Source organism: Nerophis lumbriciformis, linkage group LG03 (assembly GCF_033978685.3).
Source record: "Nerophis lumbriciformis linkage group LG03, RoL_Nlum_v2.1, whole genome shotgun sequence".
NCBI classification, from domain to species: Eukaryota; Metazoa; Chordata; class Actinopteri; order Syngnathiformes; family Syngnathidae; genus Nerophis; species Nerophis lumbriciformis.
The window spans coordinates 69,105,910-69,122,500 of NC_084550.2; the positions used below are offsets into that span (position 1 = coordinate 69,105,910).

The 16,591-nt window shown below is 42.9% G+C and overlaps 1 protein-coding gene across 1 annotated transcript in view; it reads right to left on the reverse strand.

Moving 5' to 3' along the window:
• Nucleotides 1-16,591, reverse strand: part of clstn2a (calsyntenin 2a) — a 628,752-nt gene that overhangs the window by 14,725 nt on the left and 597,436 nt on the right. Inside the window, exons 12-15 of the mRNA XM_061941840.2 lie at nt 16,063-16,211; nt 6,658-6,863; nt 6,416-6,583; nt 3,958-4,103 (exon numbers count right to left, since the gene is read on the reverse strand). Coding sequence (XP_061797824.2) covers nt 3,958-4,103; nt 6,416-6,583; nt 6,658-6,863; nt 16,063-16,211 — 669 coding nt within the window. The remainder of the gene's footprint in view (nt 1-3,957; nt 4,104-6,415; nt 6,584-6,657; nt 6,864-16,062; nt 16,212-16,591) is intronic.

Sequence of the window (16,591 nt, forward strand, 5' to 3'; positions counted from 1 at the left end):
CCCCCCTTTGGCCAAAATTAATAAAATAAATAAATATGTATATAGAGACATACTGTAATAACTTGAAGTAAATAATGAAGATTAAAAAACAATTACAAACAAAAAATTTAATAACAGCAGTCTTTTTCTCACAATGTGTCAACTTTTTTCTTATAAAACTGGGAACAATTTCTCATATTCTTTCTGTTTCTGTAATATTGCAATATGTTCTCGTAAAATCATTACTCTTTTATGTAAAATAGTATAATCTTTTGAGTAAAATTATGACTTTTGTCATAATTTTGCCAAGTGAAATTCCGATTATTATTATAATATTGCCAACATTTTAGAGTGTTCTTATAAAATTGTGACTTTTGTCGAGTAAAATCACGACTGTTTTCATAAATTTTAAGCTTTTTTTGTAAAATTAGGACTGTTATTGAGTACAATTCCAACTTTTATCATAATATTGCACACATGTTCAGTTTTTCTTGTAAAATGTTGACTTGCGTTGAGTAAAATTATGACTTATAATACTGCCAACATTCTAAGTTTTTCTTGTGAAATTGTGACCTTTTTCTTGTGAAATTCCAACAAATTTTTCACAACAAGCTTGTTTATATTTGCATAGTATGTATATATTATTAATGTTGTAAATACACATCTTTATATATCTAGAAAGGCTGGTCCTAAAAAGGGAGGCATTTTTCGGAGGTCTCAAGAATGTAACAAATACAAGAATGTGTGTGTGTGTGTGTGTGTGTGTGTGTGTGTGTGTGTGTGTGTGTGTGTGTGTGTGTGTGTGCTGTTCGGTGTGTGTTTTTGCGCGTGTATTCTTGTATTTCTTCCATTCTTGAGACATCAACAAGTATCTTCCATATGAGGAGGTGACATAAATCATGGTCCCAATAACATTGCATCTAATAGAGAATGTCTCATTTGCACCCCTGCTGGTGACATCTATCAAAAGGTGGTCCCAAAAAGGAGGGATTTTTCAAATTGACTGTGTGTCGCTTTTAAAAGTGCTCCCCCTCTGGTCAACATATGAAATAACATGTGTGTGTAAGAACTTGAAATACGCCCCCCTTTGGTCAAAATTCATAAAATAAAATAAATATGTATATAGAGACATACTGTAATAACTTAAAGTAAATAATGAAGATTAAAAACCAATTACAACAAAAAATTCAACACAATAAATAAAGCAGCAGTTGTTTTCTCACAATATGTCGACTTTTTTCTTATAAAACTGGGAACAATTTCTCATATGCTTTCTGTTTCTGTAATATTGCAATATGTTCTCGTAAAATTATTACTCTTTTATGTAAAATAGTATAATCTTTTGAGTAAAATTATGACTTTTGTCATAATTTTGCCAAGTGAAATTCCGATTATTATTATAATATTGCCAACATTTTAGAGTGTTCTTATAAAATTGTGACTTTTGTCGAGTAAAATCACGACTGTTTTCATAAATTTTAAGCTTTTTTTGTAAAATTAGGACTGTTATTGAGTACAATTCCAACTTTTATCATAATATTGCACACATGTTCAGTTTTTCTTGTAAAATGTTGACTTGCGTTGAGTAAAATTATGACTTATTATAATACTGCCAACATTCTAAGTTTTTCTTGTGAAATTGTGACCTTTTTCTTGTGAAATTCCAACTAATTTTTCACAACAAGCTTGTTTATATTTGCATAGTATGTATATATTATTAATGTTGTAAATACACATCTTTATATATCTAGAAAGGCTGGTCCTAAAAAGGGAGGCATTTTTCGGAGGTCTCAAGAATGTAACAAATACAAGAATGTGTGTGTGTGTGTGCGCTGTTCGGTGTGTGTTTTTGCGCGTGTATTCTTGTATTTCTTCCATTCTTGAGACATCAACAAGTATCTTCCATATGAGGAGGTGACATAAATCATGGTCCCAATAACATTGCATCTAATAGAGAATGTCTCATTTGCACCCCTGCTGGTGACATCTATCAAAAGGTGGTCCCAAAAAGGAGGGATTTTTCAAATTGACTGTGTGTCGCTTTTAAAAGTGCTCCCCCTCTGGTCAACATATGAAATAACATGTGTGTGTAAGAACTTGAAATTTGGTCAAAATTCATAAAATAAAATAAATATGTATATAGAGACATACTGTAATAACTTAAAGTAAATAATGAAGATTAAAAACCAATTACAACAAAAAATTCAACACAATAAATAAAGCAGCAGTTTTTTTCTCACAATATGTCGACTTTTTTCTTATAAAACTGGGAACAATTTCTCATATGCTTTCTGTTTCTGTAATATTGCAATATGTTCTCGTAAAATTATTACTCTTTTATGTAAAATAGTATAATCTTTTGAGTAAAATTATGACTTTTGTCATTATTTTGCCAAGTGAAATTCCGATTATTATTATAATATTGCCAACATTTTAAAGTGTGTTCTTAGAAAATTGTGACTTTTGTCGAGTAAAATTACGACTGTTTTCATACATTTTAAGCTTTTTTTTGTAAAATTGGGACTGTTATTGAGTACAATTCCAACTTTTATCATAATATTGCACACATGTTCAGTTTTTCTGGTAAAATGTTGACTTGTGTCGAGTAAAATTATGAATTTTATTATAATACTGCCAAAATTCAAAGTTTTTCTTGGGAAATTGTGACCTTTTTCTTGTGAAATTCCAACTAATTTTTCACAACAAGGTTTTTTATATTTGCATAGTATGTATATATTATTAATGTTGTAAATACACATCTTTATACATCTAGAAAGGCTGGTCCTAAAGAGGTAGGCATTTTTGGGAGGTCTCAAGAAGGTAACAAATACAAAAGTGTGTGTGTGTTCTTGTATTTCTACCCTTCTTGAGACATGAAGAAGAAAAAGTATCTTCCATATGAGGAGGTGTGAACAAGTGATGACATAAATCATGGTCCCAATAACATTGCATCTAATAGAGAATGTCTCATTTGCACCCCTGCTGGTGACATCTATCAAAATGAGGGTGGTCCCAAAAAGGAGGGATTTTTCAAATTGATTGTGTGTCGCTTTTAAAAGTGCTCCCCCTCTGGTCAACATATGAAATAACATGTGTGTGTAAGAACTTGAAATACGCCCCCCTTTGGTCAAAATTCATAAAATAAAATAAATATGTATATAGAGACATACTGTAATAACTTCAAGTAAATAATGAAGATTAAAAACCAATTACAAACAAAAAATAAATAAATTAAATAACAGCAGTCTTTTTCTCACAATGTGTCGACTTTTTTCTTACAAAATTAGGAACAATTTCTCATATTCTTTCTGTTTCTGTAATATTGCAATATGTTCTCGTAAAATTATTACTCTTTTATGTAAAATAGTGTAATTTTTTGAGTAAAATTATGACTTTTGTCATAATTTTGCCAAGTGAAATTCCGATTATTATTATAATATTGCCAACATTTTAAAGTATTCTTATAAAATTGTGGCTTTTGTCGAGTAAAATTACGACTGTTTTCATAAAATTGCCAACATTTTAAGCTTTTCTTGTAAAATTGCGAATGTTATTGAGTACAATTCCAACTTTTATTATAATATTCCACAAATTTGTAGTTTTTCTTGTAAAATGTTGACTTGTGTCGAGTAAAATTATGACTTTTATTATAATACTGCCAACATTCTAAGTTTTTCTTGTGAAATTGTGACCTTTTTCTTGTGAAATTCCAACTCATTTTTCACAACAAGCTTGTTTATATTTGCATAGTATGTATATATTATTAATGTTGTAAATACACATCTTTATATATCTAGAAAGGCTGGTCCTAAAAAGGGAGGCATTTTTCGGAGGTCTCAAGAAGGTAACAAATACAAAAATGTGTGTCTGTAAGATGGAGACAACAGAAAATGAGCTACTGGACGGTATATAAAGCCATTTGGGAGCTAAATGAAAGGACAAAAAGGTTGAGTTGTGCTGAAAAACAGGAAGAGGAACCTCCAGGATGAACTCGTTGCTGGTGTAACGACCGTTGAGTTCAGAGCAGGTGAGTCTGAACCGTCTTTCCGTCAAGGTGGCAGGTCGCCAGTTCCTGTAGCGCACCTGACGCAGGGCCTGCTCGTAGTGGGCCATGGAGTCCACACCTAACACACACAAGTGGGGATTTTAAACCCATCTGACTGTGAGGCTAACATGCTAAGCGCTCTTTTCACCGTGCGGCCCGCATCTATATTTAAAACAACATCCATTATATACTGGTAAACAATAATACACATATCAAATACTTACAAAAATACATACAAGTAGACGAAACTTAAGAGAAAATGTTTCGGGGTATTGTTTGGATTCACGTGACGTCACATCCGGCTCATTCGATATGAACGGTGGTCATTGGGTACTCGGCGGCATTTTCAAAACGCGAAAAGTGTCAAGACTAGGACTATGGCTTGGTTTGTTCTCCCGAGGTGCAAGTGAATTGGACTGGTCATGGCGTGAAGGTGAAGACATTATTTATTTTACACTAACAAAAGAACAAAAGGCCGCTCAAGGCGGATGTACAAAACTAGACTATAAACACAAAACTTGAACATTGGCAGAAACTATGAACAATTAAACAAAACACTAACTGTGGCTTAATAAACAAAAACTTATTTGGCATGGAACCGGCATGAAAAAAAGAGTAGCAAGGGTCATCAGGGTGTGGAGAGTGTGCAGGAGCATAAATGCGGGGATGTCGTCAGGACGAACAACAGAAAATGAATGAACTTAAATACTATGGACATGATTAGTGAAAGCAGGTGCGTGACTCAAAACGTGAAACAGGTGCGTGACGTGACAGGTGAAAACTAATGGTTGCTATGGTGACAAACAAGAGTGCACAATGAGTCCAAACGTGGAACAGGTGAAACTAATGGGTAATCATGCAAACAAGACAAGGGAGTGAAAAGCCAGAAACTAAACAAAACATGACTTAAAACAAAACATGATTACACAGACATGACAAAAAGGAAGAAGGTTTCTTCAGAGTTCCCGGAGAGGAAATCAAGAAGGGCGGAAGAGTGTAAGATTTTACGAAAGACGACGAGATGTTTACGTCATGGAGTGGTCTGCTGCTTCCTTGCTTCCCTGCTCCTTTATTGTAGATCATGGGTGTCAAACTCTGGCCAAATTTGGCCCGTCGTGTAATTTCATTTGGCCCTTGAGGCGATATCAAATTAACACTAGAGCTGGCCCGCCGATTATATTCAGCGGCGGTGCCGCGGTAACACCGCATTCACCGCTAATTCTCATACTTGCCAATCCTCCCGGGAGACTCCCAAATTTCAGTGCCCCTCCCAAAAATCGTCACGTCCGCTTTTCACCCAGTCCAGCGACTGCTGGCCCAGTCACATAACACGTGAATGCAAAGCATACTTGGCCAACAGCGATACAGGTCACACTGAGGGTGGCCGTATAAACAACTTAAACACTGTTAGAAATATGCGCCACACTGTGAATCCACACCAAACAAGAATGGCAAACACATTTCGGGAGAACATCCGCACCGTAACACAACATAAACACAACAGGACAAATACCCAGAATCCCATGCAGCCCCAACTCTTCCGGGCTGCAATATACAAACCCCCCCACCTTCCCAACCCCACCCACCTCAACCGACGCACGGAGGGGGGAGGGGTGGGGAAGAGTTAGTGCTGCATGGGATTCTGGGTATTTGTTCTGTTGCGTTACGGTGCGGATGTTCTCCCGAAATGTGTTTGTCATTCTTGTTTGGTGTGGATTCACAGTGTGGCGCATATTTCTAACAGTTTTAAAGTTATTTATACGGGGGCACCTGTATCGCTGATGGCCAAGTATGCAACATGTATGAAATAATTGATTTTAAATGATCATAATAATTATTTTAAAATGACCATATTTAATTATTAAAATAATTGCTCGTTTATCAACATCTTTAGCATTTTATTCATTACATTTTGAAACTCTCAGAAGCCAAGTTATGTTATATTCCTTAATATTTATTTATGCAAGTTTGAAGTATCAATTATCTAAACACAGCTTTGTTTGCATATTTTCAGGATGTAGATATATATATATATATATGTATGAAATACTTGACTTGGTGAATTCTAGCTGTCAATATACTCCTCCCCTCTTAACCACGCCCCGCCCCACCCCACCCCACCCCCGACCACGCCCCCACCTCCCGAAATCGGAGGTCTCAAGGTTGGCAAGTATGGCCGTGTCGCCCTTCTGTCCGGACGAGGATGACAAGACCATAAATACACTTCACTGGCAACCGAGAACGAGACGATTTTTATATGTCAGGAAGCGAAAACAACAAAAATCTTTTGTCTTCTTGTCTCTAATAGCGATTGTGACTGATAGGCAAACTTCCAAAATAAAGTGCAGTTCCCCTTTAAGCGTGTGCGTGTATGCAGGTAACAATGCGTACCATATATCGATATTCCAGAGGTGGAGTTGGTGGCGTCGAGGTGTTTTCCCAACAAGGCGCTGTGATGGATGAGTAGGCTCTCTCTTTCTGGGTCCAGTTCGTCCCCGATCACCAGGATATCGCAGTAGTCCAAGTTGTGCATCACCTCCGTCACACCTGGCCTGCGAGCTGCAAGACAGAATAATGGTGGGGAAATCAAGAGTGTTGCGGGGCAGACACTTCCTGCACGTGCAACGTCTCACATCCAGCGAAGCCGTCGCCCTTCATTACTGTACTGGTGAGGTGGAGCTCCTTGAAAGGCGCCACGCCCACTGGGCTCCGAAGGTCAGCGGCAGGCCTGACGAGTCGATTGGATCCTGTGATGGTGATTCTCGGTTCGCTGGGCGGATGGACCACGACGACCGCCTTGACGTCCGGGATGGAGAGACACGCGTCCTCGCCAAAACACCTGACACACACAGATATGTATTTTATTTATTGATGTGTTTAATTGACAGGGACAGTACAATGAAACATTGCTACCCACAGGCAGAGGTGGGTAGTAACGCGCTACATTTACTCCGTTACATCTACTTGAGTAACTTTTGGGATAAATTGTACTTCTAAGAGTAGTTTTAATGCAACATACTTTTACTTTTACTTAAGTATATTTATAGAGAAGGAACGCTACTTTTATCTACATTCAGCTCGCTACTCGCTACTAATTTTTATCGATCTGTTAATGCACGCTTTGTTTGTTTTGGTCTGTCAGACAGACCTTCAAAGTGCCTGCCTTACTGGTGACCTTTCACTTCGTTCCACCAATCAGATGCAGTCACTGGTGACGTTGGACCAATCAAACAGAGCCAGGTGGTCACATGACCTGACTTAAACAAATTGAAAAACTTGTCGGGGTGTTACCATTTAGTGGTCAATTGTACGGAATGTGTACTGTACTGTGCAATCTACTAATAAAAGTTCCAATCAATCAATCAAAAGTGTGAAGGAAAAAAGATACTTCTTTATTTCAACCGTACATCCCGTCAAAAGCCTAAAGACTGACTGCACAATTCCTGTGTTCACAATAAAAGTGCCGCTCCATCGCGCCTGCGCTTTCAAAACAAGAGTCTCCGAAAGCCAGCGCAAACAAGCTAGCAAGCTAAGGAGTTTGACGCCAATATATTTCTTGTAAAGTGTATAAAAATGAATATGGAAGCTGGACAAATAAGATGCCAAAAACCCACCACTTTCATGTGGTATTAGACAGAAAGGAGGAACTTTTCTTCTCCTCCATTTGAAAACGTGGACGTTATCAGCACTACTGTCTGATTACAATCAACTCAAGTCATCAGAATGAGGTAATACACCAACTTATATTCTAGTCTTCATGAAAGAAAGGAATCTATATGTTAAACATGCATGTATATTCATTAAAACATCTTTAACATGTAAACAAAAACAGCAAAATAAATACATATAAATTATATACTGTATATATCAATGTATATGTATGTATATATATATATATATATATATGTGTGTGTGTATGTTACTCATCAGTTACTCAGTACTGGAGTAGTTTTTTCACAACATACTTTTTACTTTTACTCAAGTAAATATTTGGGTGACTACTCCTTACTTTTACTTGAGTAATAAATCCCTAAAGTAACAGTACTCTTACTTGAGTACAATTTCTGGCTACTCTACCCACCTCTGCCCACAGGTAACCAATGTCAAAGTACATAAGACTTATAGCCGCAGGCTAATTTGCAACCCTCGTCCCTGGTTAGGCTTTTAAAAAAAAGTTGAGGAAAGTATAAACCACATACAAAAGGATTAAGACTAGGGCTGGGCGATATGGCCTTTTTTTAATATTGCGATATTTTAAGGCCATATTGCGATACACAATATATATCTCGATATTTTGCCTTAGCCTTGAATGAACACTTGATGCATATAATCACAGCAGTATGATGATTCTATGTGTCTACATTAAAACATTCTTCTTCATACTGCATTAATATATGCTACTTTTCAATGACGTGCAGTCACTAGAGGCAGGTGAGGCAACCATATTGCTACAATAATAAACATTTAAAAAAGTAAAATCCTCCCAAACGATCAGACATCCTTAACATTAACAACCATATTGCTACAATAATAAACATTTAAAAAAGTAAAATCCTCCCAAACGATCATAAATCCTTAACATTAACAACCATATTGCTACAATAACAAACATTTGAAAAAGTAAAATCCTCCCAAACGATCAGAAATCCGTAACATTAACAACCATATTGCTACAATAATAAACTTTTAAAAAGGTCAAATCCACCCTTATTGACAAGGAGCTGAATAAAAGGACCAGACAGGTTTTCATTTACAATCAGCCTGACCTAAGCCTTGATAATAACCTTTGTGACTAACACATGCTTTCATACCATTAAGTTGGAAACAATGATTGAATCAAGATGACTAATTCTGTGTTGATGTTTGAGTGGAAATGTTGGGTGTCGAGGTGAAAAAAGTTAAGAACCCTGACCTAATACACTGACCCACAAAGCTATAAAAGAGAGATACAAAAAAAGCATAGTGGAACTTGTTGCTCTGTGTTTGCAAGCTTTCGCCATTTGGCCTCTCCCCATGTGGTCAGATGGTTTACAGTCACCAGGTCCCTCAAGGGACCGTGTGGTCAGATGGTTTACAGTCACCAGGTCCCTCAAGGGACCATGTGGTCAGATGGTTTACAGTCACCAGGTCCCTCAAGGGACCATGTGGTCAGATGGTTTACAGTCACCAGGTCCCTCAAGGGACCATGTGGTCAGATGGTTTACAGTCACCAGGTCCCTCAAGGGACCGTGTGGTTAGATGGTTCACAGTCACCAGGTCCCTTAGGACCGTGTGGTCAGATGGTTTACAGTCACCAGGTCCCTCAAGGGACCGTGTGGTCAGATGGTTCACAGTCACCAGGTGGGACCGTGTGGTCAGATGGGTCACAGTCACCAGGTCCCTTGTGGTCAGATGGTTCACAGTCACCAGGTCCCTTGGCCGTGTGGTCAGATGGTTCACAGTCACCAGGTCCCTTGTGGTCAGATGGTTCACAGTCACCAGGTCCCTCAAGGGACCGTGTGGTCAGATGGTTCACAGTCATCAGGTCCCTCAAGGGACCGTGTGGTCAGATGGTTCACAGTCACCAGGTGGGACCGTGTGGTCAGATGGGTTACAGTCACCAGGTCCCTCAAGGGACCGTGTGGTCAGATGGTTTACAGTCACCAGGTCCCTCAAGGGACCGTGTGGTCAGATGGTTCACAGTCACCAGGTCCCTTGGGGACGGTGTGGTCAGATGGTTCACAGTCACCACGTCCCTCAAGGGACCGTGTGGTCAGATGTTTCACAGTCACCAGGTCCCTTGTGGTCAGATGGTTCACAGTCACCAGGTCCCTTGGCCGTGTGGTCAGATGGTTCACAGTCACCAGGTCCCTTGTGGTCAGATGGTTCACAGTCACCAGGTCCCTCAAGGGACCGTGTGGTCAGATGGTTCACAGTCACCAGGACCCTCAAGGGACCGTGTGGTCAGATGGTTCACAGTCACCAGGTGGGACCGTGTGGTCAGATGGGTTACAGTCACCAGGTCCCTCAAGGGACCGTGTGGTCAGATGGTTTACAGTCACCAGGTCCCTCAAGGGACCGTGTGGTCAGATGGTTCACAGTCACCAGGTCCCTTGGGGACGGTGTGGTCAGATGGTTCACAGTCACCACGTCCCTCAAGGGACCGTGTGGTCAGATGGTTCACAGTCACCAGGTCCCTCAAGGGACCATGTGGTCAGATGTTTCACAGTCACCAGTTCCCTTGTGGTCAGATGGTTCACAGTCACCAGGTCCCTTGGCCGTGTGGTCAGATGGTTCACAGTCACCAGGTCCCTTGTGGTCAGATGGTTCACAGTCACCAGGTCCCTCAAGGGACCGTGTGGTCAGATGGTTCACAGTCACCAGGTCCCTCAAGGGACCGTGTGGTCAGATGGTTCACAGTCACCAGGTGGGACCGTGTGGTCAGATGGGTCACAGTCACCAGGTCCCTTGTGGTCAGATGGTTCACAGTCACCAGGTCCCTTGGCCGTGTGGTCAGATGGTTCACAGTCACCAGGTCCCTTGTGGTCAGATGGTTCACAGTCACCAGGTCCCTCAAGGGACCGTGTGGTCAGATGGTTCACAGTCATCAGGTCCCTCAAGGGACCGTGTGGTCAGATGGTTCACAGTCACCAGGTGGGACCGTGTGGTCAGATGGGTTACAGTCACCAGGTCCCTCAAGGGACCGTGTGGTCAGATGGTTTACAGTCACCAGGTCCCTCAAGGGACCGTGTGGTCAGATGGTTCACAGTCACCAGGTCCCTTGGGGACGGTGTGGTCAGATGGTTCACAGTCACCACGTCCCTCAAGGGACCGTGTGGTCAGATGTTTCACAGTCACCAGGTCCCTTGTGGTCAGATGGTTCACAGTCACCAGGTCCCTTGGCCGTGTGGTCAGATGGTTCACAGTCACCAGGTCCCTTGTGGTCAGATGGTTCACAGTCACCAGGTCCCTCAAGGGACCGTGTGGTCAGATGGTTCACAGTCACCAGGACCCTCAAGGGACCGTGTGGTCAGATGGTTCACAGTCACCAGGTGGGACCGTGTGGTCAGATGGGTTACAGTCACCAGGTCCCTCAAGGGACCGTGTGGTCAGATGGTTTACAGTCACCAGGTCCCTCAAGGGACCGTGTGGTCAGATGGTTCACAGTCACCAGGTCCCTTGGGGACGGTGTGGTCAGATGGTTCACAGTCACCACGTCCCTCAAGGGACCGTGTGGTCAGATGGTTCACAGTCACCAGGTCCCTTGTGGTCAGATGGTTCACAGTCACCAGGTCCCTCAAGGGACCGTGTGGTCAGATGGTTCACAGTCACCAGGTCCCTCAAGGGACCGTGTGGTCAGATGGTTCACAGTCACCAGGTGGGACCGTGTGGTCAGATGGGTTACAGTCACCAGGTCCCTCAAGGGATCGTGTGGTCAGATGGTTTACAGTCACCAGGTCCCTCAAGGGACCGTGTGGTCAGATGGTTCACAGTCACCAGGTCCCTTGGGGACGGTGTGGTCAGATGGTTCACAGTCACCAGGTGGGACCGTGTGGTCAGATGGTTCACAGTCACCAGGTCCCTGAAGGAACCGTGTGGTCAGATGGGTCACAGTCACCAGGTCCCTCAAGGGACCGTGTGGTCAGATGGTTCACAGTCACCAGGTCCCTTAGGGACGGTGTGGTCAGATGGTTCACAGTCACCAGGTGGGACCGTGTGGTCAGATGGTTCACAGTCACCAGGTCCCTGAAGGAACCGTGTGGTCAGATGGGTCACAGTCACCAGGTCCCTCAAGGGACCGTGTGGTTAGATGGTTCGCAGTCACCAGGTGGGACCATGTGGTCAGATGGGTCACAGTCACCAGGTCCCTCAAGGGATCGTGTGGTCAGATGGTTTACAGTCACCAGGTCCCTCAAAGGACCGTGTGGTCAGATGGTTCACAGTCACCAGGTGAGACCGTGTGGTCAGATGGTTCACAGTCACCAGGTGGGACCGTGTGGTCAGCTGGGTCACAGTCACCAGGTCCCTCAAGGGACCGTGTGGTCAGATGTTTCACAGTCACCAGGTCCCTTGTGGTCAGATGGGTCACAGTCACCAGGTCCCTCAAGGGACCGTGTGGTCAGATGTTTCACAGTCACCAGGTCTCTTGTGGTCAGATGGTTCACAGTCACCAGGTCCCTCAAGGGACCGTGTGGTCAGATGGTTCACAGTCACCAGGACCCTCAAGGGACCGTGTGGTCAGATGGTTCACAGTCACCAGGTGGGACCGTGTGGTCAGATGGGTTACAGTCACCAGGTCCCTCAAGGGACCGTGTGGTCAGATGGTTCACAGTCACCAGGTCCCTTGGGGACGGTGTGGTCAGATGGTTCACAGTCACCAGGTGGGACCGTGTGGTCAGATGGTTCACAGTCACCAGGTCCCTCAAGGGACCGTGGGGTTAGATGGTTCACAGTCACCAGGTCCCTCAAGGGACCGTGTGGTTAGATGGTTCACAGTCACCAGGTCCCTCAAGGGACCGTGTGGTCAGATGGTTCACAGTCACCAGGTGGGACCGTGTGGTTAGATGGTTCACAGTCACCAGGTCCCTCAAGGGACCGTGTGGTCAGATGGTTCACAGTCACCAGGTGGGACCGTGCGGTCAGATGGGTCACAGTCACCAGGTCCCTCAAGGGACCGTGTGGTCAGATGGTTTACAGTCACCAGGTCCCTCAAGGGACAGTGTTGTCAGATGGTTCACAGTCACCAGGTCCCTTGGGGACCGTGTGGTCAGATGGTTCACAGTCACCAGGTGGGACTGTGTGGTCAGATGGTTCACAGTCACCAGGTGGGACCGTGTGGTCAGATGGTTCACAGTCACCAGGTCCCTCAAGGGACCGTGTGGTCAGATGGTTCACAGTCACCAGGTCCCTTGGGACCGTGTGGTTAGATGGTTCACAGTCACCAGGTCCCTCAAGGGACCGTGTGGTCAGATGGTTCACAGTCACCAGGTCCCTCAAGGGACCGTGTGGTTAGATGGTTCACAGTCACCAGGTCCCTCAAGGGACCGTGTGGTTAGATGGTTCACAGTCACCAGGTCCCTCAAGGGACCGTGTGGTCAGATGGTTCACAGTCACCAGGTGGGACCGTGTGGTCAGATGGTTCACAGTCCCCAGGTCCCTTGTGGTCAGATGGTTCACAGTCCCCAGGTCCCTTGTGGTCAGATGGTTCACAGTCACCAGGTCCTTCAAGGGACCGTGTCTGTTGCAAACAAGAGCTTCAGTCCACTTTACAAATGTGCAAGCACAGAACCATTCAGTCAGTTTAAGGACTTGTGAGAGGGAGACAGTTTATGCACCTCTCAGAGGGGTTGGGCTTACGAGAACACGTTGCGCACCGCCACATCCGACCACACTTATCGGAGGCCTGGAGACACGTTATTACCACTAAGTGAACGTAAACAGACAGGCTTGAGCTGAGCACCTCTCCTTCGTCTGCACGCCAACTTAAGTGCACGGAACAGAAATAACAGCAGAATGGAAATAGCCCGGCTCCATATTATGCAACATTGACTATTTAATGATGTTTCTTCAGCATTGTCCCTCGGGCATGTATTTCAGCACCGAACGTGAGAAAAATCTATCATCTCCTTCCGTTGTTGGCTTCATTTTAGGGAGCAAAAGCAGGCAAACGATCGGTTCTGAGGTTCTGTGACAACATGAAGGAAACACCTGGACCCACCCTGTGTATACACCCCCCTTCACACAGCACAGTGAATGAGCAGGCTTCACTACACATCATAAATCCTGGAGCTCTCATGCCAACTGTCAGACGCGGAAGCTGCTAACTTTCAAGCTGAACAATTATATCAAAGATATTCCTTGCACTATTGTGGGACCTCTGAGACATATTCAAAATGGTGAAAAACACTACAATATGGGCCATACTTGCCAACCCTCCCGGATTTTCCGGGAGACTCCCAAAATTCAGCGCCTCTCCCGAAAACCTCCCGGGACAAATTTTCTCCCGAAAAACTCCCGAAATTCAGGCGGACCTGAGTGACGTGTTGACAACACACAACAACAGTGTCTACCGTAAAGCAGTTCGTCTGCCGTAAACAGCAATGTTGTGACACTTTTAAACAAGACAATACTGCCATCTACTGTACATGCATATGTGACCCACCCATAATGTGTCACATTTTTGTGTTGATTTATTTATTTTTATTTTGTGGTTTGAATTCGTTTTTGGAGCTGTCATTACACATTTATCAGTATTCACATTGGTCAGTAGGGGGCAGTAGGGCGTTTCTTCCCAATTGAATGCTATCGCCTGCAGACCGGAAGTGTCTTGTCATTCTGATGAGCGCGACCAGTCTGTGAACAATTGAAACGTCCTGTGTGCTTTTTCCTCCTGTATAACAGGTTAGTTTTGGTGAATCAACTCACTGAATAATAGCCATGTGATCTTTATAAGTTTAAGTACACATTCTGATGGTGGAGCCTAACTCTAAAGTGTTTGTGAGATGTAGTTTGTAAATGAACACTGAAATACAAGTATTTATTTTATTTATATATATATATGTATATACAGGTAAAAGCCAGTAAATTAGAATATTTTGAAAAACTTGATTTATTTCAGTAATTGCATTCAAAAGGTGTAACTTGTACATCATATTTATTCATTGCACACAGACTGATGCATTCAAATGTTTATTTCATTTAATTTTGATGATTTGAAGTGGCAACAAATGAAAATCCAAAATTCCGTGTGTCACAAAATTAGAATATTACTTAAGGCTAATACAAAAAAGGGATTTTTAGAAATGTTGGCCAACTGAAAAGTATGAAAATGAAAAATATGAGCATGTATAATACTCAATACTTGGTTGGAGCTCCTTTTGCCTCAATTACTGCGTTAATGCGGCGTGGCATGGAGTCGATGAGTTTCTGGCACTGCTCAGGTGTTATGAGAGCCCAGGTTGCTCTGATAGTGGCCTTCAACTCTTCTGCGTTTTTGGGTCTGGCATTCTGCATCTTCCTTTTCACAATACCCCACAGATTTTCTATGGGGCTAAGGTCAGGGGAGTTGGCGGGCCAATTTAGAACAGAAATACCATGGTCCGTAAACCAGGCACGGGTAGATTTTGCGCTTTGTGCAGGCGCCAAGTCCTGTTGGAACTTGAAATCTCCATCTTCATAGAGCAGGTCAGCAGCAGGAAGCATGAAGTGCTCTAAAACTTGCTGGTAGACGGCTGCGTTGACCCTGGATCTCAGGAAACAGAGTGGACCGACACCAGCAGATGACAAGGCACCCTGGTTTACGGACCATGGTATTTGTGTTCTAAATTGGCCCGCCAACTCCCCTGACCTTAGCCCCATAGAAAATCTGTGGGGTATTGTGAAAAGGAAGATGCAGAATGCCAGACCCAAAAACGCAGAAGAGTTGAAGGCCACTATCAGAGCAACCTGGGCTCTCATAACACCTGAGCAGTGCCAGAAACTCATCGACTCCATGCCACGCCGCATTAACGCAGTAATTGAGGCAAAAGGAGCTCCAACCAAGTATTGAGTATTGTACATGCTCATATTTTTCATTTTCATACTTTTCAGTTGGCCAACATTTCTAAAAATCCCTTTTTTGTATTAGCCTTAAGTAATATTCTAATTTTGTGATACACGGAATTTTGGATTTTCATTTGTTGCCACTTCAAATCATCAAAATTAAATGAAATAAACATTTGAATGCATCAGTCTGTGTGCAATGAATAAATATAATGTACAAGTTACACCTTTTGAATGCAATTACTGAAATAAATCAAGTTTTTCAAAATATTCTAATTTACTGGCTTTTACCTGTATATAGCTAGAATTCACTGAAAGTCAAGTATTTCTTATATATATATATATATATATATATATATATATATATATATATATCTTAACCACGCCCCCAACCACGCCCCCCACCCCACCCCCGACCACGCCCCCGCCCCCACCCACCACCCCCCACCTCCCGAAATCGGAGGTCTCAAGGTTGGCAAGTATGATATGGGCTCACAAGCAGAGTGAGAAGGACTTACAGTACGGTGGTGGCGATGTGCAGCCGTCGAAGGCCTGGCGTGGGGAACTGGCGAGAGTTTATGTAGGACACTTTAGTCATGGCCGTGTTGATACTGTCTTGGTCCTCCCCTTCCACCACCAGCACCGACTGTGCGGGGTTGAAATGGAACTAGAAAGACAAAATCATCTGTAAATGTTGAGCCGAAAGACTGCAATTATTATTGTGGTAGCAAACGGAAAGCACATTGTGCAGGTTCTGCAATTGGCAACATGCATAATGACGAGAATGAGGAAGTAGGCGGCAACAAATTGCCTAAAGCCACTCTTGATGCAACATAAAAATCACTACGTAAGCCAGGATAAACAACAACAACAAGTCTAAATCAATAATAAAATCCATAACATGCACAAGATGCGGTCTAAGACAACACGGAACAGTTCTGATTGACAAAAACATAAGCTAACGACCTGAAACGCCACCTTTTAGATGACATCGTTTTTATGTGTTAGTGGCGTACTGATATCAGACTAATACTGACTCAGATAGGT